The 27,905-nt window shown below is 58.0% G+C and overlaps 3 protein-coding genes across 4 annotated transcripts; 2 read left to right on the top strand and 1 right to left on the bottom strand.

Moving 5' to 3' along the window:
- Positions 1-247: 247 nt before the first annotated feature.
- On the top strand, positions 248-6,016 carry GRPEL1 (GrpE like 1, mitochondrial). Its single transcript, XM_070399801.1, has 4 exons — positions 248-327; positions 2,430-2,589; positions 3,735-3,816; positions 4,876-6,016. The coding sequence occupies exons 1-4, from the start codon at positions 266-268 to the stop codon at positions 5,220-5,222; spliced, it is 651 nt and encodes a 216-aa protein (XP_070255902.1). The 5' UTR covers positions 248-265; the 3' UTR covers positions 5,223-6,016.
- A 1,178-nt stretch (positions 6,017-7,194) lies between these two features.
- TADA2B (transcriptional adaptor 2B) lies at positions 7,195-21,966 on the bottom strand. Of its 2 annotated transcripts, none has more exons than XM_070399778.1 (2): positions 21,694-21,966; positions 7,195-10,326 (listed from the first exon to the last, which is right to left on the bottom strand). In XM_070399778.1, the coding sequence occupies exons 1-2, from the start codon at positions 21,961-21,963 to the stop codon at positions 9,334-9,336; spliced, it is 1,263 nt and encodes a 420-aa protein (XP_070255879.1). In that variant the 5' UTR covers positions 21,964-21,966; the 3' UTR covers positions 7,195-9,333. The 2 variants fall into 2 exon arrangements, with proteins under 2 accessions (XP_070255879.1, XP_070255889.1); XM_070399788.1 differs by lacking the exon at positions 21,694-21,966 and adding an exon at positions 20,385-20,854.
- Positions 21,967-22,520: 554 nt separating this feature from the next.
- CFAP184 (cilia and flagella associated protein 184) lies at positions 22,521-26,607 on the top strand. Its single transcript, XM_070399768.1, has one exon. It carries the CDS (start codon positions 22,564-22,566, stop codon positions 24,229-24,231), a length of 1,668 nt encoding a protein of 555 aa, XP_070255869.1. The 5' UTR covers positions 22,521-22,563; the 3' UTR covers positions 24,232-26,607.
- Positions 26,608-27,905: the final 1,298 nt, after the last annotated feature.

The following is a 27,905-nucleotide window of genomic DNA, read 5'->3' as shown; positions in this document are numbered from 1 at the left end:
CGGAGGGTCTCCTCCCACTGTTTCCTTCAACTTTCCCCGCCTCTCGTCCCGGGGCTTAGGGAGACCTCAGACCCCGCCCACCCACCGTGACCCACGGTTATTGGTGACTCCTGTCCGTCCATCAGAAGAAATACGGTCGCGAATTGGCGGGAAGAAAGTAGCAGGCACGGAGTCTGCGCGAGTTGCTTGGCCCCCCCCCGAGGGGGCGGGCCGGCGGCCTCTGCGCATGCCCGGTGCGCGCGCAGTGCCGGCGCGGGTGGCGGTCATGGCGGCTCGGTGCGTGAGGTTGGTGCGGCGCAGCCTCCCGGCCCTGGCGTTCTCTCTTAGGTAAGGGGCGCCGGCTGCCCTCGGCTGAAGGGCGCGGCCCGCGGTGCCGTCCTGCCCAAGTCTGGTCCGGGAACGGGCCGTCGTGGGCTGCGGCGTCCGCGCGGGCCTGGAGCGTAAGGGACGGGGCGCCCCGTGTGCCCGAGGCCCGCTGACCCCCGCACGCGTCCCCGGGCCGGTGTACAGCCCCCGCGTGCGCGCGCCCGGGCACGGGCAGCCTCAGTCTCGGAGCCGCCGGAACCGCGGGCCGGGCCGCCGGCAGGACGGGGCGCGTGCGCCCTGGCAGCGCAGGGCTGGGTCCCATGGGCGGGACGTTTCGTGGAACCAGGTTCGGGTCAGCGGTCCACGGGCATTTCCCACTCGGCCCGTGTTCCTGCTCCACCTCCGCCTTCCGGAGGCTGAGGTCAGAGTGCGACGGGGGCCGACCCGCCGGGGCGAGTGTAGACGGGCAGTGACTTTACAGTGGGGCCGGCCCCTTCCTTCCCTCGCGGAGCGCACCCCCTGCTCGGGGGCCCGGCGAGGATCGCAGCGAACGGAAGGGGTTCGAGGCGTGATGGCCCCAACAAGTTACATAAACAAAACGTGGGAGCGCAGGAGCAGGGACCCAGCCGGAGCGCCCGTTGTTTGTGGCTTTGCTCCTGGAATGAGCTGCCGGGAAGGACAGGACCCGTCGGCATGAACGTCTGTGCAGAGGGGCCCAGCCCGGGAGCCGGGGAGCCGGATTGCAGCCCGGTCTCTCGGGCAGCTGACCTCTCGGGGACTCAGCTTCCCTTCGGCATCTCCTGCGGGCAGCACCGCGGGGCAGGGGAGCCGTGGGCTGCGACCCTCACGCCCAGAGGGCGGAACACAGAACGACTAGAAAGTAAAACAGGTTTCACAACACCACGCTCCATTCTTGGACTGTTCGTCTTCTTAAGTCGCAAACATAAAAACACAATAAAAAGGTTATTGCTCCCCACCCCGTGAGCAGACTAATGGATCCTTCATTCCTCTCTGCCTGAGACCACACGTGCACTGGGTTTCGGGTCATGTATTTGGGTTGCGTTTCTTGCCCTGTTCCGGGTTCTGGAAAAACAGCTGATCCCACCCTTGCCTTCCTGATGAGCATTGTTTTGCGGGTAGTGTACCACGCTGCCCTGTGCGCCCTTGCACACCCTGTGTACTGGTAGCTCTCCTGTTCATGGAGGCTGTTTCCTCTATTCTGGGAGGAAAACTGAATGCAGCTCCTTCTCAGATGGGACCGTTGCATAATGAAGAAACTCCTCGGGTCCTGGTGAGGAAATCTGGGTTTGAAGGCTGTTCTGTTCTTTATTCGTGGCTTTGTGACCTTGGGCCGAATTGCTTAACCTTTTGGACGTGGGGACCAGACTGGGTCATGTTCAGTCACTTCTGCCTCCAGGATTGGTCCTAGAGCTCTGTATTTCCCTGTGCATCCCCATGCCTTCCTACCTCCTGGCCTTTCCAGGCAGCTCCCTCTTCCTGAAGTGGGTCTGCGGTCCACTCCGACTCCTGAGGTGTCACCTTTAATTTTAGAGAGGCGGGGGCGGGGGGAGGAGCATCAATTGGTTGCCTCCCATATGTGCCCCGACCAGGCTGGGAATCGGGATCAAACCTGCCACCTCTCGGTGTGGGGAACGACGCTCCAGCCACCTGAGCCGCCCGGCCAGGGCCTTACGTGAAACGCCTAGCTGTCCTTCAAAGCCCCTCTGCATGAAGCCTTTCATTTTTCCATTCTCCAAAGCTAAGAAGTATTCTATGCTGAGCCTCCCCCTTTTATCACTTTTAAACCCAAAATTAGAGTTCTTTGCGTAGATACCGCTTTTGCGTGACACCAAGTGCCCCATTCACCTTTGTGGTCAGCATCAGCTCTGGGCCTCACGTCTGCTAATAGCGGCTCCTCCAGTCCTCGGTGGGGCCTGAGGACACAGCTCAGGAGGGACGGAGAGGGGCTGGCAGGTCCCTGGGGACACGGACATCCTAGTTGCAGGTAGTGTCTACACGTCAGATGCAAGATAAACCCTTTCTCCCCCAGCGAGTCCATAGCAAATAGTCTTCAGTGACCTCAGATTGACGGTCATACCTCTGCCTTGCATGCCCTTCCCCAGGCCCACTCCTCGGCTGCTGTGCACGGCTGCAAAGCAGAACAGTGGCCAGAACTTGGAAGAGGACTTGGGTCAGAGTGACCAGAAGACGGACACTCCCTGTGCAGAGAAGACGCTCATGGAGGAGAAGGCCAAGTTGGAGGAGCAGCTGAAGGACACTATGGTAAGGCGGGCTCTGGGGGAGATGGTCAGTTGGGCGCCAGGCGAGTTCCTAGTTTGCCCAAGGACTACGGCTGGGGCCAGTAGCGTGCTCCTGCTAAGGAAGGGGCTAGAGCCCAAGGCCTGCGCGGCTCTGGCTCTGCTGTGAGACTCATGGTTACGTGCTACGTAGATTGCGTTGAGCTAAGATTTAATTGGTCTTTACGTACAAGGAATACCGGCATGGCTGCTGAAGCTGGGCCTGCGGGGAGGCAGCGGTTTGTGGGCTCGGCAGTAATGTGGATGCATGGTCAGTTCCTTCAGGATTTAAGGGCAACACCAGACATGTAGGTGCTGACATGTTCCAGCACCTTTATATATGTTAACCCTCACAGGCTCCAGTAAGTTCATTGCTAATGTCCCTGTTTACAGACGAGGAAGCTGAGGCACAGGAAAGTTAACTTCCTAAGGTCGCCTGGCTACTGAGCGCCAGCGCCAGGGTTTGAGCCTTGGAGAGCTTGCCCTCGACCATTGCACTGGAATTGCCTGAATACAGACCGAGAACGGGGTTAGAGTCACTCCCCCACCCCCCAGAGCAATCCAGTCTACTTTAAAATTGAATTGATGGGGCAAAATGTGAGATTACAGTCAAGTGGTGAGACATGGGGACGATCCCATAATTCAGATGCTTATACACAGTAAGTGCTGGAACTCAGCCATGCCTGGGCAGCAGTGAAATACAAAGGGTCATTGATGAGCCTTTATCTCTTCGCTGGGATGCGGCCTAAACTCCACCAGGCCTATGGGAACCGGTGGGTCAGCCCCTGAGGCTGCTGGGATCCCCTTACGTTGGAAACTTGGTTAAGGAAGTGAACGGTGATGAGGCCGTCAGGGCCCCGAGAAAGTGGTTTTTCTTCTTTCCCAGCTGTCACTGAGTAAGAATGGCCATGGGGCTACATAGACATCTGTCGCCTTGACGTCCTCCTCCCTCGCTGGGAAGTGACCGGGCGTAACTCACTTCTAAGTTAAGCTGCACTGTCTATAGTCCAGTCTCGGGCATAAGAATAGTTGGTGTTTGTATTTTGACTTGTGGTTTGTTGTGTCAGATTTGCTTTCCTGTGAATTTGTTCCATGCTTTATTCATGTAAGTTTCCTTTTTCTTTTTTTTAGGAAAAATATAAGCGAGCTTTGGCAGATACTGAGAACTTGCGGCAGAGGACCCAAAAATTGGTGGAGGAGGCAAAATTATATGGTAACTTTTAACACTGTATGACGCTGATCTGGAAAAATGTGGGTGTGTGTGTATCAGAAAGATCAGCCAGGGCGGGCGCCTGCCGGTTGTCGTCTTCCCCTGTCCCCTCTTTTAAGGAGAAACTGGAGTTGTGACTGGCACTTAGAATCGTAAGCAGGAGGCCTCCGCTCTCCACATGGAGCCTCGGTGTGGACCTGCGGTGATCCTGGCAGGTCGGTCGGCCTCTCTGGTGTCGTTTCCTTGGCATTACCAGCACCACACTGGTACCACTGAGAGCTCCTCAGGTGCTGTCTGTGTTGTCACCTTTGAGTATTTGTCCCTGCCCTTCCCACTTTACAGTTGAGATGACTGAGGCTTCGTGACCTGCCTCTCATCACAAAGCTAGCCGTGGCCCCGCGCTCCTACTCGCTGTGCTTATTAGCCCGAGGCCGCCGTTGGGTCCTGCGGGGCGGGCCTTGGTGGAAGCAGGTGCCAGTGTGGGAGCTCTCGCCATCCCTGACTTCCCGTCGGCATGTGAACCTTTGTTTTGAAACCACAAAATTATGTAACACACTGCCTTGAATTTTGAGTGGCCTTTCTAACGTTCTGTCTTCTGTCAGGTGAAGGCGAAGTCTTGGTAACTCTTACCCCACAGTGCCCAATAGTTGCTAACATGGAACACGTGTAGTGTCCCAGGCCCTCGAAGCCTGCGTGACCCTTTTGGTCCTCCCACCGTCACTGGGAGGGGGCTGAGACCCAGCGAGGCTGACCAGGACCACACAGCAGCTAAGTCGCTGCCAGGGATGTGGTGCAGTCTGGCTGTTGGGGGGGCAGGGGTCGGGTGCTCTGCAGGAGCAGGCGGGTCTCCTGGGCGGGAGCAGGGCTGAGGGGGGTGGTTCTGCACATTTTCAGCTGCCAGTCTTCACACCTAATTAGCCCTTGTCTAAACCCAGAAAAGGCTGGGGGCGGGGGGGGGGACGGGGTGGTATTTCCTTCTCAGTCAAGCCATTGAAGTTACAGTTTTGAGTCGCCCACTCAGTTGACATGGGTGGATGCAAATGTTCTTCTTGGACTCTGCAGGCATTCAGGGCTTCTGCAAGGACTTGTTAGAGGTCGCGGACATCCTGGAGAAGGCCACACAGTGTGTCCCCAAAGAGGAGATCACAGAGGACAACCCGCACCTGAAGAACCTCTACGAGGGGCTGGTGATGACCGAGGTCCAGATCCAGAAGGTGTTCACGAAACACGGCCTGCTCAGGCTGGACCCCGTGGGCGCCAAGTTTGACCCCTATGAGCACGAGGCCTTGTTCCACGCGCCGGTGGAGGGGAAGGAGCCGGGCACGGTGGCGCTGGTGAACAAAGTGGGCTACAAGCTGCACGGGCGCACCCTGCGGCCCGCCCTGGTGGGGGTGGTGAAGGAAGCGTAGCTTTTCTCAGGCTGGGGGTTGTGGGTAATCACTGGCGGTAACTCTAAAAGGCTGGTTCGTCCGTGAATACTCCAGACCTTTCCCAAACCTTGTTGGAAAGCTTCAGTAACCAGCGGCTAACCAGGAAAGTGGGCCCATTGCACAGCTGTTACTGGACTCTAATTTGGGAGCCTGTTGATTGATTTTCAGTACATGTTTAATAGTTCACATGCTTACAGAACAGGTCGCCACTGGGCCCTCGGGTATCGTGAATAATGCTACATCTGCTCAAAGTCTGATGACACCAAAGTATTTAAAACAAATAAAAGGTCTCTGGGAACTGTGCTGTTTGGCTAGGGCCACGCCATCCGCCCTGTGCGCCTTCTGCTTCTCGCTGCCACGCGAGCTCGGCAGTCCTCAGCCCTCTGCACCTCAGTCGGGAGGAAAGGCAGGAGTGTAACTTGGTTCTTGCTCAGAACACTTGTATGTGCCTGGTGGAGGACAGGCGAGTCCATCTAATCGCCATCTGGCTGCTAAGGGACCGCCCTCTGGCTTTTCTTTGGAGGCACCTTAACCATTCTCCTCTAGAATAAGACGAATGTGACAGAATCAGTCACTCTTGTCCTGTTTTGTTCAAATACGTGTAGAAATGTTTGTGTCTTATATTCAGCCAGGTACTAATGACCTGAAGGTAGGTCCCTAGTAAGATGGTCTTTCTCAACACCCGAGGGCTGCATGCTTGGTAAATTTTAAATGTGAATGTTTAGTTTTTAAATCTATTGAAGAGGATTAAAGCCCCAATGTTTATTTTCCTACTTTCTGGTAAGTCTTTTGCGTACCTTTGTGGCGATCCTTACTAAGGGGAGCGTGACTTGGCTGTGTGCCCGACACATACACGCAGACACGTGTTTGCTTCCATCCGTGCCCTGCAGGCTGGCGTGGGACTGGCCTGCTCCGGGTGGACGTGTCTGCCTAAGGACCGTGACGGGACCACACACCCAGGACCCACGGCAGGAAAGTCTGCGGAAGCTGGCCTGTGACTCGCCATAGGACCCTCCGTATCTGTTACAAACAAAAAACAGCTGCTACTGCCTTGGCCTAAGGGGTGCGGAGAAAATATGAGGCAATTTTACTTGGCTGATCATTTTGAAAGATGTAATATTCCTGTAATTAAAATTTCAATATGTATAATTTCGAACACTTTTCTCCTTCAAATAGTTTTTTGTAAGACATCCCAGAACTAAAGGCCGGGGGCCCCCGCCTCACGCTGAGGGACGGGACTGGGAGTCTCAGCTGTGAGGGCCTCCCTTCCCTCCTGCACTCACTGGGAGGGCGGGCTGCACAGAAGTCGTTGCAGGTCACTCCTGTGCGCGTGCAGCCCTCCCGCCCTCCCTGTGTAGAGCTAGCCCAGCTGAGACAGGCAGGCAGCCCGCTCCACGGGGAACCCAGCTCCTCACTAGCCTCAGCCATCGCTTCCCATTCACCGGGGACACCACCACGCACAGCACATCCTCAGTGAGTCCACAGGTTCTGAGATGGAGGGAAACCACATAAAATGAAGGCAATTTTACCTTAGGCTACTGGGTACAAATGAGTCGGGTTCCTACAGCATCTCAACATTGTAACAAACATTTGAGGGCCTGCATACGGCTTTTACACTGGAATTTAGAGCAGTTAGCCATCCACGCTTCTGGGTTTGGCTTAAGTGCAGCCTGGGGACACGTACAGTGTAGACAGTCCAGGCAGCGCTCCGTCCACTGACGGCCCTTGGCAGCCCGGCCTGCTCCGTGGACATGCTTTTGCTGGTGCCTTACAGGGCGCAAGGGCTGGCATGAGGGTTTCCTCTTAACAGAAAGCAAGGCTGAGTGAAGGAGCTGGTTTGACAAGTGCCAGCTAACGTGCCCGTGCTGTCCCCCACCCGCGTCTGAGAGCTGGCCCTGGAAGGCTGCCTCAGGCTCGTGGAGCAGGTGCTAAGAAGCAGTCAGTGACAAGCTTTTGTTCGCAACTTGTTTAATAAGTAAAGGGCAGTAAAAACAGGTCGGCTTGAATACATTCCTGGAACGCTGCATCCAGAGAGGATTCCGAATAGCTGAGTTATGGGACTGGACTCAAAGGTTGGAGTTTAAATTTTGAAGACCTAATTCTTGGGATTGTGGTAACTTAACTTATGAAAATTAAATACAGAAATGTCAAGGCTCTTTGCTAACAGCAGGGGCAAAGACTGGCAACAGGAGTGGACGGGATAAAGGCAACCAATCAAAATCACTTCCCCTTGTAACCAAGGTAACACTTTAACATAAATTATACATTCATTGTGGTGTTTTAAAACAGCCACACCTAAATAAGTTCTTCACGCCATCAAAAGATAAGCACCCTCAAACCTCCAGCACCACGCATTCACTTGGCAGCTCTCGACTGGCCACAGCTACTGGGGCGCCTGCTTCTCCAGCTTAATGAAGCCTGGCAACCCCCGTATAGAAAAATAAGACGACATTTAAACCTCACCAGACCAGGCATCTGACAGAAAACCCACAAAGGATGACACCAGGTCAGCTAAAGCCAGCGGTTCTCAAAGGTTAGCTTGCACCCAGGCCGCCTGGAGGCTGGCACAAAGGGCTCCGTGGGCCCAGGACTGGGGGCTGCTGCTGGTCCAGGAACCCTGGGTGAGGGCCACCGGCGAAGCAACGGTAAGGCAGCACTGCCTCCCTCGGAGCCAGTGGCAACACCAGCCCCACGGAGGGCAGTCACCCGCAGGGGCGGTGGAAGTGGCCCTCACGCGTGACACCACCGCTCACACTTGTCAGCGAGAAGTCCTGGCTTAGCCAGCAAGGAGCGCCTCTGCCCGCAGGCCTTGCGCTTTACGACAGCCGTACACAACCCACTTGAGATGTTTCCGCTAATGCTGAGAAAGTACCCTCGGGGACAGAGATGTAGAAAGAAAGGGAAAGGCACCGTAATGAGGTCATCCTTGGAAACGATGAGGGTCTCTTTCAGACTTCACTTTAAAGTGACGTCAAGCCCAACATTCTGAGAGGTCATCTCTCCATCACTGTGCGGGCCAGAAACGGCCGGGTCTGCAGTCACCACCGACTCTAAGCGGGTCTCGGACGAGAGAACCCTGAGCAGCCCGGAAGACAAATGGCCACCCAAGTGCCACCGGAAGGTACCGTGGAAGAGGCCCCTGGAAAGACCTAGAGAGGGCTGGGCAGAGCCACGTCTGAGTCTGGGTGAGACAGTGACTCAGCAGCAACACAAGGGCCTTGGGACTAACGGCCACATGGGCCGGCCTGCCTCGCCTGGCTAGTCTGCAGGGTGCAAGGCCACCTGAAGGTCAGAGGCTTGGCCAGGCTGGTGTGGTCAGGGTTTCCCTGAAAAAGGTACTTGTAGCTGTGAGACACCAACACCAGAACACAACTTAGCCATGAACTTCCTAAAACAAGGGCTTGCAAGTAAAATGCACGTAAGTCCAAAGAGCAGCCAGCAGCTGCCCCCCAGGAAGGGGCTCAGTCCTGGCCATTGCACTGGTCCTGGCTGCCACGCTTCCCACAGCCACCCTCTACACTAGGGGGCGCTGCCCATTTCCAAACTGAAGGGGGGGTAGGGGCTCTGCCCAGCGGGCGCAAAAGGGCGCAAAAGGGGCAGTTTCGGGGTCTGGGAACTGCAAACTCAAACTGCCGCTGCCAGTAGCTAAGGGGAAGCTCATTTGGTCTCTGTTCACTACCAGCCTCTTCCTCACGGTCCAAGGAAGCTTGACCCCTGCCCTCTGGCCTCACTGCCCACCTGCCCCGCGCTGAGCCGGTGTCACAGGCAAGGCTGGCAGCCGGCGGCCAGCACAGGTGTGCACCGAAGGGAAGGGGCTCCCCGGGCCTCTCCCATCTCCACGTTCTCCACACAACACAAAGGCAAGCGTCATCTTAGCGCATTGCTTCTAGCACTGAGGTACAACATGCCTGCATCTGCTTCCCTCATGATCCGATCTAAGACTGTTACTATTGCTTCTTCCAGAGGACCGCGAGAACAACTTACATCCTAAAAAAGAAACTCAATTTGCTGAAAAAACCACCAAGGGGAAAGCGGCTGCTGTCCCCCCACCCCAGTCATTTGGCTCACACGCGCCCCAGGCTCCGCCGCTTCAGGAGGCGTCCCTGGATATCCAGCCGCTCTCCGTGAGGAAGTTTAAAATCCTTTTCTTCAGGACCTTGTCCAGGTAGCTGGGCAGGCGGCTCTTGGAGGGGATGCCCTGGCGCTTCTGGAGGTGGTCTTTGATGATGATGGTCTTGGCGGTCACGTAGCGCGCGGGGCTCAGGTTCAGGGAGCTGCAGAGCGCCTTCTCGCGGTCCGACAGCAGCTCGAAGCCCGGCAGGTTCTCGATGGCGGCGAACTCGCCGTCCTTGGCGTCCTCCCGCCCGCGCTTGGCGCCCGCCGAGTTCCGGTTCTCCTTCCGCTTCTCCCGCTTGTGCCGGGCCGCCTCGTACTCGGCCGACTCCTCCATCTTGGTGATCCCGTTGCGCCGGTACCGCTGCAGCTCCCGGATCTTGGCGCGCAGCATCTTCTCCTTGTGCATGTTCTCGAACAGGTCGTCGAACTCCTTGCAGGACATGAACTGGTAGAGCGGCCGCAGCTTCAGCCGCAGCTCCCGCTCCTCCTTGGTGATCTTGCGCTTGGCCGCCTTCTCGCGCTCCTTCTTGTCCTTGCCCAGGAAGGCGGGCACCAGGTTGTAGTCGCGGGCGATGTTCTTGCGCCGCTGCCGCTCCCGGAGCTTCCGCACGTACATGTCCACGTGCGCGCGCTTGAGCTCGATCTCCACGTCGTCGTCGTCGTAGTTGACCGAGAGCCCGCTGATGAGCGTCTCGGCGTCCTGGTCGTACTCGATCTCGTAGTCGTCGCGCAGCGGCATGTAGCCCAGCTGCTGCTGCTCGGCCACCGAGATGTCTAGGGGAGGCAAGGGGGTGGTGAGGCTGGGAGAGAGGGGGCCTCCACTGGGGCAGGTGTGGTCGGTCACCCGGTTGGGGATGGTGTCGGGGATGCAGGCCTTCCCCAGGTTGCCGTGGATGTACATGCTTACGTAATGCTCCATCACTTCCTGGGGAGTCCGGGAGGCCCCTACGTGAGCAGCCATGTCTTCCTACAACGACAAAGGTCAGAGTCATTCCCAAAGCCAGAGGTCAGACTCAGGGTCTGACAAATCCCCTCAACCTTTCCCCAAGGCGACCTGGACTCCTCCTGTCCCAGCATAACCCCTCCCCAAACAGTCCACGCCCTCTCCTGGACAAAGTGAATCCAGAGATGTGGACCCGGCGGCAGAGCTGAGACCGGAGCCCTCCTCTGAGATGCGAACTGGCTCCTGGTTCCGGGAATAGACTAGCAGGGCCCGCCTGGTGCTGGCGTTTCGCCCATTAGTGCTGCATCTGAGGTGGGAGGGTGTCTGTCTGAGTGGACACAGGTGGGCAAGGCCACAGAGCACCGGGTGCCCTGCTCCTCCCAGTCTAACCTCTTCATTCCCAGACTAGAGAACAGAGTGGTCCAGAGTTCATGGCCAGGTCCCCTGGCTACAAGAGGGACCCCATTCTACTGTGCTGCCCGCCTCTGGGCACGGAGAGGGCCCCGCCTCTGTGGCTGACACTCCCTGGCTGGGAAGCGCCTCCGAAAGGGGCGGACTCTCATTTCCGACAGCCTCTCTGAAGTCTGCGGGGCTGAGCACTCACTCTGCGAGGTCACCATGCACATCAGGGTTATTAATGGGAGGAAATTGTACAACTCCCTCAATCCTTTCCTTCTGCCAAGAGACCTCTTCCTTAACTCAACCGCCAAAGCCACTTCAGAAAGCAAGTGCCCCAGCAGCCACTCAGCGCCCGCAGCCTCCACCCCCCTCCACCTGCTCTCCTCACACACACTGCCTTCCGCCCAGCAACCCTCACCCCGCAACATTGGGGTGGTTTCTGTACCCCCACAGGCCAAACTGGAACCCAAGAAACCAGCCAATCCATGCGGCTGGGCTGATGACAAGGTGGGCATGGCAAAGAGGGAAGTGTTTGTGGTGCGGTGACCAGACCCTACATCTGAGGCCCCAGTCAGGGCCCGCGCCCCTGCAGGCACTCGAGGGCGGGGCTTACGACACAGGAACAAAGAAGGCCATGCTGGGACCTACCTTGAGCAAAGGGAAGGTCAGAGCTAGAACTCGTCCTGGTCTCATGGGGATGAAATTTACATGCTTTCTTCTTTAGAAAGTCAAGAGCCTCAACTCTGTCCGTTATATTTTCCCAGGAAGCATTTGGTCCAAAAAGAAAAACCAAAACCAAACCACACGCATCCCCAGCATCTACTGCCACTCTGTGACCCAGGCTGGCCATGTCCCACCTCTGACTGCCCAGCGGGGGTGGTGGCTACAGGCACGGTCGAGCCTAGCCCATCAGCTTCTCCGAGGCTGCAGCCACTACAGAGTAAGGATAGTTTGCAGGGGCCTCCCGGGCAAGGAAGCTGGGTGCCCTTACGGGAGGCTCGGCTCAGAGGGGCTAGGCTGCGAACCCCGCTGCATGTCAGGCATTCAGGCCCGGGCCTCGCCCCCTCCCAGGTCCAGTGAGGCCTGCAATGCAGCGCCAGCTGCCCTCCCAACGAGCCTGCCGCTCCCCTGAACCTCAGCATCAGCAATCTGCCTCCAAGTCCTCAGCAGCTCAGAGCACCACATTCGGGTAAAACTTAAATCCGGAAAGAACAGAGGGCTTCTGGCTAATCGAGGGGTACCTGACCAAACCGAGATGATCTGTTCCTGTTTTCATTTATCTCCATCAACGTCAGCACTCTGGGAGCAGAGCTCAGGCAGCAAGGCAGCCCGAGGGCAGCGGATGCGTGGGCCACGTGGGGCAGCTCCGTCCCCTCCAATGCTCACCAGGGTCTCCTGGGCCGGGCAGGCAAGAGGGCCAGTGTGGGCACTGTGCTGACACTCGGCTGTCTTTAGGTTACAGAGGGGACTTTGCTCTCGGATGTTCCATGTGAAGCCACAAATCAGAGGGTCAGGAGCCAGGCGCTCCCATGAGTACAGCCTCAGCCACTGCCCAGGACAACTAAGCCTCACTAGGAGCCAGGGCTCAGCGATTCCTGAAAGGCAAGCGCCCCTCAGGGCACCACGCCACTGAATGAGTCAGGAAAACACACAGACCCTAATCTTCAAGGCCTGTGCAACTGAGAGTGAGGGTCCTCGTGGACCAGCCCACGGACAGCACTGCTCTGGTTCTAACGGGAGTCCATGCCATGAGCTCCACCTGAGGAAGGGCGTCTAACGTGACTGACTGAGCGCCGGCTTCCGCACCCCACTGCGAGCTGGCACCTGCCGGCTCAGTCCCAGTGCCTCCTCCAGCCTTCCACGTGCCGGTGGTCACGCAGCACCGCCGCCTCCTGCGAGTGCGAGACGCGTCCTGTCACCGCACTGCGGCAACACTCCGGACAGCAGCAGACCCCTGGGGCGGCTCTCCCGCACGTGTGCCAAGGCCAAAGTGTTTCTCTGATCTGGATGGATGGATGGGTGGATGGGGAGGCAGAAGCAACAGAACTTTACTTGGGGAATGAGATTTGGGGAGAAAGTTCAACTCAAGTACAACTAAAACAGGGAACACGCTGTCCTGAAGTGCCCCTCCCCCTCACACACACAGCACACAGTGACAGCGGGGACGCAGCCCAAAGCCTACGGAAGCCGGGTTCCAGGTTTGTTCCTTCCTTCATGTTCTCTTAGAAGAAAAAGAGACTCCCACCTTCGGAAAGAGAGAGACGGGTGTGCTCCTTCTCTAAAGCCCTTGGAAAAGGGTAAGGTGTCTAAGACACGAGGCCCAGGAGGTCTCCTTTCCAAGATCCCTGGACGCTCCCTCCAGGAGAGGAAGTGAGAAGTGCTCTGGGGCCTGGCCTCCCCGCTGCCTCCTCCCGGCTCCCCGTGCTGGCCTCCAGCACCTGCCCAGGAAGAGGACGCGAACAGTCCAGAGAAATCATCGTCAATGTGGTCGGCGGCTCCCACCAGTGGGGCTGGCTCAGGGTTCTCTCCTCCGGGTTCCAGCCAGAGCCACCGCCACCGTCCTGACCTTGACACCCCCACACAGGGACTCAACGGGCCAAACCTTTGGTGGCTCCCATCAGGGAACCATGCCTCTCACGGGGCTGGCCGCCATCTAGGGTGAAATGGAAAAACACAGGGAGGCCGACGCGGACTTTCCTAAAAGCTAAACTTTGCCATTTAAAGGATGGCCCCTCATCCTTACCATCTGGGTGTGTTTAAGATCATCTTTCTCTTTGTGAAATGGCGACAGCTAATTGGCCTTTAGACATTTTTCACTATCCTTACTTGGCGAGCCTAACGTCAGCAATTTCCTTTCAACATGAACGGTCTACAAAGTCTGAAGGTCTGGGCAGTGCGCACCTGCCAGCGTCAGCCACACTCCTCCTGCCGTCCAGGGGCCTTGCAGACCCGCCCCGCCCCTCCCCCGCTGGAAATGCCTTCTCTGGGTGCAAGGGCTCTAGGGGCAGCCTTTGGGCTTCCAGTCCTGGCTCCACCCCTTAGGAGCTGACAACGGAACACACTGCTTAGCCTCTGTGCCTCAGCCGCCTCCTCTGAAGGTATTGCACGACCTACTGCACAGCACGGTGAGGACGGTGAAGTGCGGTCATGCCTGTGCAGCTGCCAGTGCCCGGCGTGGGTCCGTGTTCCCTCCATGGTGGCGCCTGTTACTGCTATGAAGCTGTTAGCTTCCTCCACAGGACACAGTCACCTCCTCCAGGAAGCCGTCAATGGGCCCAGAGCTGGGTTCCGATTCTGGCTCAGTGACCCTGGCTGTGAGAGCCTCATCCTATCAGCTTCTGCTCCTCCATCGGTAAGCCTCCTCTCGAAGGGCTTTGTCCAGACAGAAGAGAAATCACATGACAGGAAGTCTCCGTGGGAGTGCATGCCAAGGTCACCTCACCTCACCTCCTAGCACAGTGATGGCGAACCTATGACACGCGTGTCAGAGGTGACACGCAAACTCATTTTTTTGATTTTTCTTTGTTAAATGGCATTTAAATATATAAAATAAATTATCAAAAATGTAAGTCTTTGTTTTACTATGGTTGTAAATATCAAAAAATTTCTATATGTGACACGGCACCAGAGTTAAGTTAGGGTTTTTCAAAATGCTGACACGCCGAGCTCAAAAGGTTCGCCATCACTGGCCTAGCAGTTCCCACCGGCAGGAGCAACCCAGCCACACACTTTGAGGGACAGGAGACTAAATTGAGGCTGAGCAGCCCCCGAGGCCTGTCCCCACACCAGTGCCACGATGCTGATGACACAGAGGAGGAGGGCTGACCAAATGCGTCCTGGGGCTTGAAACCAGCAGAGCGAGGCCGACAGGCCGACGGGGCTGCTTCTGTCCAGACAAAGGCGCCCACCCTCTCAACTCCAGGCGCTGGGTCCGGTAAGGGACTGTGGCACCTACTTCTGGCCGGGACGGAGGATGCAGTTCAGTGTCCGCAAACGCAAAGGGCTGCTATCTTTAGCTCCACAGCCGTCCTGCTGTGCAGGTGGGCAGTTCTGACCGCCCCCCCCCCCCACCCCCTGCCCCCCCGCCCCGCAGCACTCTGAATGCGCAGCAACCCCCCCACCCCCACCCTTCTCCCTGCGGGTCTGGGCTGGGAAGCACTCTGAGGCAGCTTTACCCCCCCTTCCCCCCTGCTCTGCAGCCAGGCCTGGGGGTTGGGGGGGAGAGGAGCAGCGGGGATTTCCTTTAAGGGGTGGAAGCGACCAGAGGCCCACAGCATGGAGCTGTGGCTCCCGGGGCTCCCGGGCACCAGCACTGAGGTGGCGGAGGGGGAGCGGAGGCCTGCACAAGGCCAGGAGAGAGCCGTCTCCGAGGGACGTGGCGTGTCCTAATGGATGGGGAGGGCCCGTCCAGCTCCAAGGGCGGAGTGAGGCAGGCCGGACGTCCGTGGTCCTGGGCAGCTGCGGGGCCAGCAGACTGGGAGCCCTGGCGGGGGCACTGCCAGGATAACCCTCAGCCCTTGGCTCATGTCCAGAGTGCTTGGCATGTGTCTGCTCTCACACGCTGGCGGCAAAGGCCAGCGGGGCTCAGACTGACCTGTCACTGGCCTTGACACCTCGCAGGCAGGCTCGCTGTGAGCGGGAGACCCAGGAGGGCCCCCCAGGGCGGTGCTGTGACGGCCGCCACACCTCTCAGTCACCTCCCCGTCTCCTTCCCCAGCTGACTGGGTCCGGCCAGGCCGGTCCTGCCCTGGGAGGGAGCTGTGGAAACAGCACCTGGGACCTCAACAATCCAACCGAACTGCCACAGGACCCGCAACCCCACCTCTAGGTGTTCGCCCAACGGGACTGGAAGCAGGGACTCAACAGTAACTGTCCGCCAGGGGTGGGGAACCTTTTCCTGCCAAGGGCCGCTTGGATATTTATAACATCACCTGCAGGGCATACACAATTATCCACTTAAAACTCAGCCTGCTGTATTTGGTCAAACATTTAATCAACTCACCCCCAATGCCTTGGCAGGGCCAGACCACATGATTCAAGGGCCTTCTTTATACAGCCCGTGGGCCGGACGCCCCCCACCCCTGCTGGGCGCCTACGTTCACGGAGCATTATTCACAGCGGCCCCAGTGGAAGCCGCCCAGTGTCCACCGATGCAGGAGTGGGTCAGCGAAAGGGGTCCACCCACACGGTCAGTGCCCCTGAGCAAGGAGGGGATTTGGACCGCACTGCACGTGGGTGAACCTGGAGGCGGCGGGATGAGCCAGACACAGCAGGACAACGCTGAGTGATGCCACGGATGCGAGGCCCCGAGAATCAGGCTCAGAGACAGAAAGCAGGTGCTGGTGCCAGGGCTGGGGCGGGAGGGAGGGGTTGAATGGGGGCAGAGTCCCAGTGGGAAGATGGCAAATCCAGGAGGTGATGGTGGCGACGGCTGCCTGACAATGTGAATGAGCCTAATGCCACTGACCTGGGCCCCCAACAAGGATTACAAGGTGAATTTCCTGGTTTGTGTATTTTAGCACAAAAACAAACTTTTAAAAATAAAACAGAACTGGAGATGGAAGAGGGCATAGAAAGGATAAATGGTGATGAAAAAATAAAATAATTTTTAAAAAACATAAAGATAAAAAATAACTAAAACGTTTAAGCGGCAGGCTGCCGTCCGCCTCAGTGGTTCCTGCAGCGGGTCCCTCAGCAGCAGCAGCCCCGGCACTGAGAAGGCCCAGGCCCACGCCCAGGCCCACGCCCAGGCCCATGCTCAGGCCCTGCCCAGACCGCTGCCCAGACGACAAGCCCTCGGGTGTTGCGCACCCTGCCCAGGCCCAGAGCCACTGCTCTGCACAGCCCTTCACTCGGCTGCTTTCTCCATCCAGGCTCTTCCCTCCTCCCTCCATCCCACAGCACGTCCTAAAGTCCCACCGGCCGTCCGATGCTCATGGAAGGGGCTCACCCAGCGCACAGAGGGGCTGTCTCCCGCAGTGAAATGTGGTTCCGGGGACCAACTGTCAGAACTCCCTGGGAATCTTCCCCAGTGACCATTTCCAGACCTCCCCATGGAGATGCGCACTCAGGAGGGCTGGGTGTCCCTGGGAATCGGGATCCTCAGGTGACTGTGCTGTGCAGAGTCAGAGTGGCTCCAATTCTTTCACGCTACAGCTGCGTCCTCATTTGTAAACGAGGGACTAGGGGGCCGTGGCTGGGAGTGAGCCAACGTCCGAGGCCCAGCTTAGAGCTGGGTTCAGCTCACGCCTGCACTTGGGGTAGCTCAGTGTGAATCCGCTCCAAAGCCTGTTCCGCCGGGTGGACCGGTGCTCAGGATTTTCAACATGTGACCCCACACCCCCTTGCCTACCTGTCCTGGCCCCTGAACACACCAACCAGACTCCTGGGGCAGGGGAAGGCCCTTGTCCACACTATCCCTCCCCGGTAAGCCTTCTCCTCCTTCCACAAGGAGGCCGAGTTCACGTGACCACACAGCCATACAGGGCACAGCTGCCTCACTTCTATCGTGTTTCCGCCACCGAGCACAGGCCCCGAGTGAGGGCTGCATGCATGAGCAAGCGACTCAGTGCACAGAGCAGCACTATCTCCGCATCTGCTCTCGCCCGGCCTCTGAATGTCCACTGTCATCTACCAAAGTGAAAGGCTTTATTCATGACACTCACGGCCTCCGACAGGGAGCCTGAATGCACGGACGCAGGCGAGAATTTCACATACTTAAAAAAATGTTTTTTACCATTTTGAAACTACACTGCAACCTCAAGCAACATCACCTCCAAATGATTTTGTCTGGTTTTCTTACCAACAAGGACATGCTCCTGCATAACCACATCACGAGCAAAATTAGGAAATTTAAAAGCTGCACCGAAACCTCTGTTCCCGCTGGCTTCGCCAGTCGCCCTAACAAGCTCCTTCCGGGCACAGGGCCCGTGCAGGACCCGGCGTCATGTCTAGTCTGCCCAGTGCCTGGCCTTTGACTCTCCTCACCAGCGTGGGTTCCCCCCCGCACACACACATGCCCTCCTTCCCCGCCCTCCCCGCCACCTGACACCCTGCCCCACCATCCCTTTCTCACTCCACTCAGACGCCGACATCCATGCTGGGGAGCCCTCATCAGTCCTGGGTGATGACACCTCACAGGCCCCCCTCCCCCAGGAGGGCCCCGACTTCCCGGGGCTGCTCCCCAGCCTCTCACCGCCGTGGGGAAGCCCCGCCTGCTCAGGCTAGCGCGCACCCCTGCCTCCCACGGCTGCGCAGTCTACAGAAAACTCCACACACTCTTTAAATTCAAAATCTAGCTTCGAAGCTGGCTTGACCGCCTCCCCTGAAGTCGCCCTGACCACCACCTGCAGAGGACCAGGCCACCCTCAATCCTTCCATTCTCCCCACTCTCATCTCCCAGCCACGCAGGGGTGCACGTCTGTGCCCCTGTGACCAGGACCTGGATTTCTGGGAATCCGCACAGCACCCAGCCCTGAACAGCTGCGTAAGGTTCTCAAAACCCCAGGTGAAGGGACTGTGAGCCACTGTCCTCCTGCTCACCCTCCCCTGGTCTCAATTCACAGGCCTCCTCCCCCCACTCCCTGTCCTCTCCCGGCCGGTCATCAAACGCACAGGCACAGTCAGAGCCTGGCCTCGCTGCTCCCAGACCCTCGCGGCCACAGGGCATCCCTCAGCCTCGCCTGTTCCCGGGAAGTGTGAGCAAGTGGGGCCAGACTTCAGCCACAGCCCTCCCGCTACGGTCTCCTGAAATCACCCCTCCCAACTCCACATGAAGCAGCACAACCCCAAGGTCACAGGCCATGTGCCGTCTGAGAAACTGGAATGAACAGCCTCACCTTCCTCTACATCACTGTCCCCGATCGGCACACTGCCTTTCTCCAGACTCAGCCCAAGCCTGGCTCCTGCACTGAGACCTTCCCTGTCCCACACAGTGCCCGCCCGCCTGCTGAGCCAGGGCAACTTCTTCCTCTGCAAAGCCCTTCCAGGCCAGCCACACCTTCAGTTACCCACCGAGCTCCAGCCTCCGTGTGGCCCACATTAGTGAATGCTCTTACACCGAGAAGCCAGGGTCCAGGCTTTGGAACCCACAGGACTGCGTCTACACCCTGACTTTACCATGTGAAAAGCCAGGACATTCTGGACAAATATTAAAAACTAGTGACCTGGTGCACACATTCGTGCACGTTGAAATTAATTAGAAGGTGGCCTGCAGGGCGGGACTGGGTGAGATGGGCTGGACATGCCCTGGAGCCAACCTCCCCCCATGGCGCCTGTGGTCCCTCGGCCTGGCCTGCAGGGATCAGGCTGAAACGGCTCTCCAACATCCCCCAAGGGTCCAGGAGTGCGAGAGGGCACTCTGCAGAGTTGCTGTAGTACAGGGTGTGGAACGCAAACGCAAGTGAGCAATAAATCAAATTCTGGGCCGACAGTGCCCCAGCAACAACATAACCCAGAGCCAAAAGTGGAATTGCGCGGCTCCGCGAGGAATCAGGTGGGCCCACGAGGAATCGGGCTCCCACCTCTCTGGTTTTGGGGTTCGTCACCCAGGAACCGCTGCTGCCAAGTCACTGCAGCTCAGCAGCTCCCTGGTGGTCAGTGCGCGTCATAGCTACTGGTCGGACAGTAGCAGGGACACAGCGTATTAGCCTTTTATACGTATAGATGAGTCGCTGTTCTTTAACTACACACTAAGAAGCCACTCCAGGCTGCTGTGCAGAGTGGTGATGTGCATGGAGGAGCCTGGCCCAGAACTGCACGTGCTGAACACGGCACCCCTGGAGTACAGCACGTGTATCTACAGATCTGCTCGGAAGAGAGCCACACATCTGAGAGCTGCACATGAAGTGTCAAGGGTAGAGCAGGGAGCCCAGGGGAGCACAGCCAGAGCCCCAGAGGCCTGTGCAGGCGAGGTTGGCACGTAGAGCTCCAGCCTCCTCCGGAACCCGCCAGGGAGGAGGCCCCTGGCCCCCAGCACCCTCCTCTGGCTGCGTCTCTTCTAATAGCTGACAGGGCTCTTAGAGGGAATCCGCATTTTAATCAGCTCCCCAGGTGCTGTGTATGCACATTAAAGCCTGAAAAGTACTGCGTAGACAATGCCCCCCTCTCGGCCCCAGGCTCCCTCCAAAGCACTATAAATGTTTTAGGCCCTGGGCTTGTTTTTCGTCTATTTCCCACAATGCTGTGCGGGAGGCAGTGCAGACAGTGCAGCTAGGAGCAGACTCTGAAGTCAAACTATCCCATTCAAACCGATGGGGCTGCGAGAAGGTCCCAGGAGGCATGCACAGTGCCAGGCACTCGGCAAGGCCCGGGGCCACGCCAGCTACTTCAGCTGCTGCTGTGGAGCCTAGTGCTGTGAGGATGACGTGGGGAGGGAATGTCTGAGGCACTGACAGAGGAAGAAAGACCAGTCACGAACCATAATTTGGGAGAAGAGACCTCTAGGTAGAAGGAATGAAAGATGATGAAGGGGTAGCAGCTCAGACCCCACAGCCTCATGGGCTGTGAAGTGTAATCGAAGTCGGTCTGGAAGCCACTGAGGGACGTGATGTGACATGTCTCAGAGCACCCTGAGCTTGGTGTGGAACGGGCGCAGGGCTCGAGGTCGAAGCAGGGAGACCATATGGGAAGCTCCCGAAATGGTCAAGGCAAGAGAGATGCAGCAGCCTGGACTGCGCGCGGACCTGGCGGAGGAGCGGAGGGTGCTCAGGGCCTGCAGCCCGAGTGGCAGAGTGAGGTGAGATCTGCCCAAGGCGTCCAGAAGAGAGCAGGTGAGGACGTTGGCCCGTGGCCTCTGACATGAAGGCTGGAACGTGGGAGAGCTCCTGTCGTGCGACGTGATTACCAGCCTGAGGACAAGGACAGACCTTCCTTCCCCTCTCTCACCGCCCGTATGTGCTCACGGGCATCCGCTCACAGCATTTCAGGACCCGATGCGGCACGTAGGGGAGTGTGTAGAGCGGTGTCTCAGCTGTTGGGAGGAGAGTAAAGAATCCAGGGTGCACAATGGGTATTGGTCCCCAAAGACCGGCTCACTTTACAGAAAAGAAACAGAAGCCGTGGGAGCTTCTGTCTTCCGTGGGAGCCCGGCAGGAGAGGAGAGGCTGGTTCAGGGAAGGGGCCCATCCTGTGGGAGGATCTGGAAAGATGAAGGGCTGGGGGCACCCTGGCTTCTCATAATGCCTGGAGGCACCAACCACCCTTGGCAGTTCCGGGCCGGGACACAGCCAGCTCTTTCCTCACAAACACAGAAGACAGCGCCCTCCTGCCAAGCGGACAGGGCTGGGGAGACCCCTCCAAGAGTGCTTCTCTCCAGGGCGGCACACCAGCCTACGGCACCACCTGCTCTTGTCACCTGTCCCTCCAGAGACCCGAGACAAACCAACCCGGACAAACGCCTCCTTAGCCCGCGCTGCTTGGTGCAGCTCCCCCCCACCCCGACCACTCCCCGCACACCGTCCTGGGTGTCGTGAGGGCCCAGGAGAACCAAGCCCCTGGCCAGGCGGGGGACACGGGGCACCTGCATGCCCAGAGCGGCACACGACCAGCGGGGCCAGGAGGGCAACCTCCGTCATCAGACACGGTGAGCGAGGCCCCAGGGCGTGTGCGAGGCTGGTCTGGCCGTCGCCACCACTTTCCCCGGCAAAGCCAGCTCCTTCCCGGCGCTCCTGCTGCTCCGCAGCCTCAGGCCGGCGCCGCCTGCGCCCACCAGCTCCTCCCCAAGTCCGCGCCGCTCCGGCCTCCGGTCTGCACTCAGCAGCCACCGATGAAGTTCCTAAAGGCCAGGAACACGGCTCTGCTGCCAGAAAGCCACAGTCCCAACCCCTGTCCCGCTACTTCCTGGCTGTGTGACCTTGGGCAGGTGGCTTAACCTCTCTGCGCGTCGGTTTCCCGGGCGCACGGGGCCCGGCGAGCAGGTGCACCTCGCGTCTGCCGTCCCGAGGAGGGGACGCCCCCGGCCTCCCGCCCGGGCCGCGCAGGCCCGCCGCTCACCCAGTTCCCGAAGCCGAACTGCTCGATGGCATCCAACAGCAGCTGCTCTTCGCGGCTGGTCCAGCCGCCCTCGGCCTCCGGCCCCCACAGCGTGAAGCGCCCGCCGTCCACCAGCTGGTAGCCGTGGTAGCGCCGGTGGTGGCCGATCTCGGCGCCGGCCGAGAAGCACTCGGGGCACAGCTCGATGTCCTGGCACTCGGTGCAGCGGAAGCGCAGCGGGCTCACCTCGGCCAGGCAGTACACGCAGTACTTCTTACCGAGCTCCGCCATCTTCCCCCGCCCGCCGCCCGCGCCCGCCGCCGCCGCCGCGCCCGCCGCCCTCGGCGCCACCCGGGCCGCCGCCGCGCTCCAGCAACTGCCGCCCGCCGCCGCCGCGCCGCCCCGCCCAGGCGCCGCCGGAGCAGGCCAGCCGGGCCGCGTCCCGCCTTAGCACGCAGGCGCCCTCGGGCCCGGCCCGGCAGCCACCGCCGCCGTCGCCCCGCCGCATCGCGCAGGCGCCCGGCGCGCGCCACCGCGCGGGGGCTCGGCCCGCCGCTCTGCGCCTGCGCGCCCCTCGCGCGGGCCGGCCGCCCCGCCCAGCGCCTCCCAACGCCACGCCCCTGCCCGGGCGCTGGGAAACAGGCGGAAAGCAAGCCCGGCGGACGCGCCACGCCCTTCTCGGCGCGAGCCTACGCCCTCTCCCAATCAACGCCGCCGGTCGTCCGACAGCGGCCTCCCATTGGTTTTGATCTGCTGGAAGGCGGGGAGAAGGGGCGGGACGTCGGTGGGACGCCTGGCCAATCGCCGGGCCCACCGCGAGCGCCCCTGGTTGCCCCTGGAAACCGAACAGCCGGGAGCTGCGCTCAGCTGCGCAGGCCGAGTCCGGGAAAGATGGAAGGCCACTCGGAACAGCCTAGGGACTCGGAGAAGGAATACGGAGATGTGGCGAGCCTGGCCCCGCGGCCGTCCGGGGTCAAGGCCAGCTCTGGCCCCCAGTCCCCAGCCGAGCCTGCGGAGCCGGTAGCCGTAGAGACTTCGGAGAGAAGTTCCACCGCGGTCGAGCCCGCCGAGCCCCCGGAGCCGGCCGAGTCGGACAAGCCGGCCGAGCTCGCCGAGCTCGGGGAAGGGACGTTGGCCACCGAAGCTGAGGGGCCCGGAGAGCGAGAGGGGCCCGGAGAGCGGGAGCGGCCGGCCGAGGCCGAGGCCGAGGTCGAGCCTGAGCCTGAGAAGCCGACCGAGGAGCCAGCCGAGCCGGGGTCCGAAGGCGGGCCCGGGGCCGAGGAACCCGAGAAGAGAGAAGAGGCGCCCGAGGAGGAAGAGGCGGAGACACCCGAGGAGGCGAGGAGTAAGAAAGCCTCGTCGCAGGCTTCGGTGCGGCGGTCCGCGACCAGTCAGGAGGAGGCTGAGCGCGAGGAGCTGGAGGAGGAGGAGGAGGAGGTGGTGGAGAGCGAGGTGAGCGCGAGGAAGAGCGTGGAAGGAAGTGAGAAGGGGCTGGACGAGGAGCTCAAGGATGCGGAGTTGGAGTGGACCGAGGAGGTGCAGAGGCAGCAGGAGCAGCAGCTGCGCTCCGAGCTCCTGGAGCAGTACCGCACCCTGAGGGTGGAGCGGAGCCACTACCGGCGCTACAACATCTACCTGCAGCACAAGATCTATGAGGCGCTGCGCAAGAAGAAGGGCCTGGAAGCGGCCGAGGTGCCCGAGAAGGGCGCCGAGCCCGAGGCCCCCGAGAAGGAGGAAGCCTACCTCCACTATCTGGCCCTGCTGGAGGAGCTCAGGAAGCAGGAGGCCGACGACCTGGACTGGTACCACCAGGAGCTGGACCAGCTGAAGCAGCAGTGCAAGGAGAAGGTCTCCAGGGTGGAGAAGGAATGGCGACGATTCCAGGCACTCAAGAAGCAGGTGGTGCTGCAGGCCATGGGCAGCTGTCGGCTGAGGGGCGGTCGCCAGGCTGCCCTGCGGGAGGTGGAGCAGATCCAGGCGCTGGAGGACAAGAAGGAGAAGGAGATGAGCGCCGTGCGGCTGGAGAACGTGCAGCTGAAGCAGAGCCTCGTGCATTTTGAAACCAGGATGCGGACCCAGGAGGACACGTCCGACGGCTTGCTCCTCATCGACTTTGAGCAGCTGAAGATTGAGAACCAGACCTTCAATGAGAAAGTGGAGGAGCGAAACGAGGAGCTTTTGAAACTGCAGGGCAAGGTGAACAACAATGTGCAAATCATCACCCACGTGAAGGAAAAGTTGCACTTTGTGGATATTGAAAATATGAGCAAAAAGGCGCAGCTTTTGGAGGTCGAGGCTCAGGTGGCCCTAAGGAGGGACATCCTGACCAAGACGAAGCAAGCTCGAGACAACCTGCGGATCGACAACATCAAGCTGAACCAGAGGTGTGGGCTCCTGGGCAAGGAGTCTCTCCTCCGGGACATGGAGGAGAAGGTGGGCAGGACCGAACAGCTCCAGCAGCACTTGGAAAACCTGCAGCGCCACCACGCTGGGCTGGTTCTGTCCTGCCGGGGGGTGAAGCAGAAGATCCGGGAAGCCAGGGCCTTCCTCCCCTCCTGACGGGCTCACCTCGGCAGACGCTATTGTCGGTTAACTTTTATTCTCCATGTGTTGCCATTCTTTAAAAGGCTTGTGATATTTAGGATGGAACTACATTTTGTATTTATCTCATACTCATTCAGCTTCCAAATGAGTGAGTGCTGGGCACAAAATTGGGTTAGCAGTGGGTTTTATTATGGGGTCAAGCAAAGCAGGTCCAGAGGAACAAACAACAGGTGATGTGCCCCCCTTCTCATGAAACACTGTCGATAGTCTTTTATATCTGAGCGACTCCATCATCTCAGCGACCTGATGCTAAGGAGAACTGCCCCCTCCCCCATGTCGGAGGGGCAGCCAGTGGGCAGGATTATTAAATCTCTGCATTTATTAAACTGTGCACTCCCGAGTCAGTTTCAATTCAAACCTCATTACTCCCTTAGATTAACCTCGCTTCTGGGGTAATAAAACATCCAGGAAACGGGAAATGACACAGAGGAAAGGGGCTGGTGTTCATCTTCCCTTTGCTCAGTGAAAGGAGGCTCAGTCTGCTGAGCAATGGAAGTTTGTTTCTGGCTCAATGGCAGACTTCAAGTCTAATGAACTGTTTTCTTGGACCCTCTAAAGGAAAGCATTGATCTCCCCCAATAAATGAAGGTTTGTTTTCTAGTGAAGACAGCCGGGGCTGTGTTTTGCCAGGTGCAATATGTATGGAGTGGGGAATGCCAACTGCCCATAAGCCTTTTGTTTCCGGCGAGGCAACGGGACCCCTCTCTGCACGTGATTTTACTCTGTATCATACGTTAAAATGCCTATCATTCCTCGTGTTAATGCAAGAAATAGCTGATGGGCCCAGTTCCTTAATTCAGAATTGGTGATTAACATTTTTAGGGGTGGGGGTAATGCTTTTGGAGCTAGGGGCTTGATTTTATTCTTTTTTTAAAAAAAAATATGGTTTTATTGATTTCAGAGAGAGGAAGGGAGAAGGACAGAGAGCTAGAAACATTGATGAGAGAAACATCAATGGGCTGCCTCCTGCATACCCCTCACCGGGATCAAGCCTGTAACACAGCATGTGCCCCTCACCAGGAATTGAACCATGAACTCCAGACTCATGGGACGACACTCAACCAACTGAGCCACACTGGTTGGGCGGTTTTATTTCTTCTTAATCTTAGGTTAAATTTTGAGATGTGGGGATCTGGGATTAAAAGTATTCCCTTATCCCTAACCTTGAGAGCATCTCAAGGGTGATCTATTTTTTGGTGCTAAATACCTTTTAAGAATGGCAGAAACCCCACTCAAAGCAGATGACTCCGCTGGTCCGGGGAATGTCCCAATAGCTTTGTCTTTTGATGCATTTTGTTTTAAAGTGTTTTTCCTTTGATGGCAATAAAGGTTGACTGAAATTTCTTTTTACATCCCACATCTTGAGTACACGTGTTATCATATATACTAATCCTACCACACAGACGTAACCCCGAGGGGAGGGAAGAGCTTCACTTCCTACTCCCACTCTCCTCATCCTCTACACGTTTTGTCTCTTCTCTGCCTGTTCATTGGCGCCACAGTGAAGGAGTAAATCGCTGGCAACAGAACATTCTCTTCTTTGAGCCTCATACAAAAAGCAACACTGGGTGGCTCTGTGGTTGGGAGACTTCCGAGTGCAACTACCAATATGCCTGGTGCCTTCACCAAGCAAATGGCCTTGGTCAGCGCCCATCCCTTAGGCTCACAAGAGGGGAAGAGGTGTCCTCAGCTGACTTTGCCACGTTAGCAATTATCCAGGTCGAACCGAACACCCGCATCAGCCGTGGCCTCTGCATCAGGCAGGTCTGAGTGCCAAGATACAAGAAGCGTGAGGCTGGCATTGCCTTTTGTTGCCAATCCTCACCCAAGAGTATTTTTTCCATCGAATTTCAGAAAGAGTTTGGTCCGAGGGCTGACACTATAGCCGCTGTGCTGGCCTCGGACAAGGCTGGCCTGCTTTAGGGGCAGGTTACCACTGCCGCTCAGATTCTGTCACTGCTACAATGTTACCATTAATTAGGAGACAATGTTGGTTACTTCACAAGGTTGTTTCTAAATAGATTATACAAGAGCTTTTAATCACAATGGAATACTACTCGGCCATAAAAAAAAGAAAATTTTACCCTTTGCGACAGCATGGATGGACTTTGAGAGCATTATGCTAAGTGAAATAAGCCAGACAGAGAAAGACAAGCACCATATGATCTCACTCATATGTGGAATCTAATGAACAAACTGAACTAATAAGCAAAAGAAAGACAGACTCAGAGAGAGAGAGCAGGCAGACAGCTCTCAGGGGGTTGGGGGGCAGGGAGTGTGGAAGGATTGAGCAAAAAAAAAAAATTATAAAACCCACTTTTACTTAACAAAACAAAGATGCTGGGTACCCTTTTTACCTTGTTTGCAGAAAAGGAAAACGATGCTTAGAGAATTACAATGCTGTTCCTCACCTTCGGCTAACTGCTCCTTAAACCTGGGTTTATTTTTGAGCTGTTTAAGAAGGGCTGTTGAAACTGGGGCAGAGGCCCTGCCCCTCCATCCACAGGGAACCTCCAGGGCTCAGGCATCGGGAAGCTAGGCCTTGGCATGGCCGTGCCGGAGGAGCTGTCCTAGAGCAAGCAGGCTGCAGGGAGGAGCGGGCAGCTCCGGGATCCCTGGGACCTGAGGTCATGCCGAGCCCCGGGGGGGCGGGAGTGGGCCAGAGTTTCACGCTGCCCATCAAGGCTTCCTCTGCCAGTCCACCCGGAGATACCCTTCCTCTGGTCCAGCTGGTGGCCAACAGCTCATCTCTAGTCCACCTTGGTGTCACCTTGCCTCTCCGCCCACCTGCTGCAGTGTCCTCCAACCTGCCTTCATGGCAGGCTCCCACGCTTCAGGTGCTGGCTTTTGAACTTGCAGTTCCTCCCCTCAGTTTCAATTAGGAAAACATTCGCCAACTTCTACCCCACTGCTCCTGCAAGACCCTGAGGCTGGTGCCCAGGAGCTGGCCTGGGGCCAGCCTGGCCTGCTTCTCCAGGCCTGGTGCCTCCCACACAGGAGGGGCTCTGGGGAGCAAGTGACTCCAGGCCTCACCCCAAACCCTGCCTGTGGAGCATGGAGCCGAGGAGGCAGGCTGCCCAGGCCTGGGGGCAAGCGGGCTCTCTGCCACAGACCAGGGGGAACCCAGCCCTGCCACGCACTGGCTGCGGGAGCCCCGGCAGATCACTTGAGTCACACCTGTGAAATGGGCACAATCACAGAGCACTTAATACAGGGGTGGACAGCCAGCGCTGTGACCCCACCGTGTGGACCAAAGGGGCCACGTGCTGACCTGACAGCTCAGGGGAGGCCTGCATGGCAGACTTGCAAACTCGGAGACCTAAAGTCACCACAAAGGATGGTCTGAAATTAAACTTTAACTGAAAGCAGTTATGGTGGGCAGTTACGTCCTAGGCCAGTATCTTCACTGACCAGGTCAACCTTTACCTTCACTGAGCCTGTCTGTCTTTTTGCATCTATGATAACATACCCTTGAAGTGTCTGGGTAACTTGTGACTTCCCTTTATCTGGAGCCCCTGGGGCACAACCAACCTAATGTGCTGGGGCCAGGACAGAGACCACAGATTCCTTCATTATCATGTTAATTGATCCTGCACCCACCTAAGTGTGTGTCCATTATTTTACCTTTT

Source organism: Myotis yumanensis, unplaced genomic scaffold (assembly GCF_028538775.1).
Source record: "Myotis yumanensis isolate MYYU_CA2020_CCGP unplaced genomic scaffold, mMyoYum1.0.hap1 SCAF_1, whole genome shotgun sequence".
In the NCBI taxonomy this organism is placed as follows: domain Eukaryota; kingdom Metazoa; phylum Chordata; class Mammalia; order Chiroptera; family Vespertilionidae; genus Myotis; species Myotis yumanensis.
The sequence above is the reverse complement of the archived record's forward strand: the minus strand, read 5'-3'. Positions and strand labels throughout refer to the sequence as shown.

What these genes read in the sequence shown, in the direction of transcription:
- GRPEL1 (XM_070399801.1), top strand. Translation starts at nt 266, where the DNA reads ATGGCGGCTCGGTGCGTGAGGTTGGTGCGGCGCAGCCTCCCGGCCCTG. An exon ending in AGCAGCTGAAGGACACTATG is followed by an intron (nt 2,590 to 3,734) that starts GTAAGGCGGGCT and finishes TCTTTTTTTTAG; the next exon opens with GAAAAATATAAGCGAGCTTT. An exon ending in GGAGGAGGCAAAATTATATG is followed by an intron (nt 3,817 to 4,875) that starts GTAACTTTTAAC and finishes TGGACTCTGCAG; the next exon opens with GCATTCAGGGCTTCTGCAAG.
- TADA2B (XM_070399778.1), bottom strand. Translation starts at nt 21,963, where the DNA reads ATGGCGGAGCTCGGTAAGAAGTACTGCGTGTACTGCCTGGCCGAGGTG. An exon ending in AGTTCGGCTTCGGGAACTGG is followed by an intron (nt 10,327 to 21,693) that starts GTGAGCGGCGGG and finishes TTGTCGTTGTAG; the next exon opens with GAAGACATGGCTGCTCACGT.
- CFAP184 (XM_070399768.1), top strand. Translation starts at nt 22,564, where the DNA reads ATGGAAGGCCACTCGGAACAGCCTAGGGACTCGGAGAAGGAATACGGA.